Consider the following 685-nt stretch of genomic DNA (forward strand, 5'->3'; position numbering starts at 1 on the left):
AGCAGGCAGTGGGTGCCTGCTCCATGCCTCCCTCTGGGCAGCCCCCAGCAAAGGTTCCTTCTCTGCAGCCCCGGGAGAAGAAACCATCGCCCAAGGACGCCCTCAGCGCAGCACCCGGCAAGCTCCGTACCTGTTGATCAGCGAGACGACGGCAGCGAAGAGCTCTTCGTAGAGACCCGAAGCCATCCCCTCCACGCACTCCACACCCGTCATCTTCGGCCCTGGCACAGGCAGAGAGAAGAGCAAAGACATGTCATTTATTTCCAGCTGAGTTCAGCCTCCGTGGATTCCCTTGCTCTCCGGGCAGGATAACCCATCCCGCTCCCAGCCTCTGCCTGCCGGGCACGGCGTCGTGCCGGTTACACAGCAGAGCACATCCACCCGCCCACCTTCGGCTCCCCTAGGGCCTCCTGCCTAACATATATTTAAGAAATAAAACTATTGCCATGTCAAAGGCCAGTTCTGCAAGTTCCTGCCTTTGTTGGTATAGTTTTGCAAGTTCTGCCTTTATCGGGATAGTTGTGCAAGTTCTGCCTTTGTTGGGATAGTCCTGCAAGTTCTGCCTTTGTTGGGATAGTCCTGCAAGTTCTGCCTTTGTTGGGATAGTTCTGCAAGTTCCTGCCTTTATCGGGATAGTTCTGCAAGTTCTGCCTTTATCGGGATAGTTCTGCAAGTTCCTGCCTTT

The 685-nt window shown here is 55.2% G+C and overlaps 1 protein-coding gene across 1 annotated transcript in view; it reads right to left on the reverse strand.

Moving 5' to 3' along the window:
- MYO18B (myosin XVIIIB) overlaps positions 1–685 on the reverse strand; it is a gene marked incomplete at its 3' end in the record, with an annotated part of 31,268 nt that overhangs the window by 10,978 nt on the left and 19,605 nt on the right. The window contains 1 exon segment of the mRNA XM_035896716.1: positions 131–221. Coding sequence (XP_035752609.1) covers positions 131–221 — 91 coding nt within the window.

This window comes from Egretta garzetta, unplaced genomic scaffold (assembly GCF_000687185.1).
Source record: "Egretta garzetta isolate BGI_Z169 unplaced genomic scaffold, ASM68718v1 scaffold390, whole genome shotgun sequence".
NCBI lineage: Eukaryota > Metazoa > Chordata > Aves > Pelecaniformes > Ardeidae > Egretta > Egretta garzetta.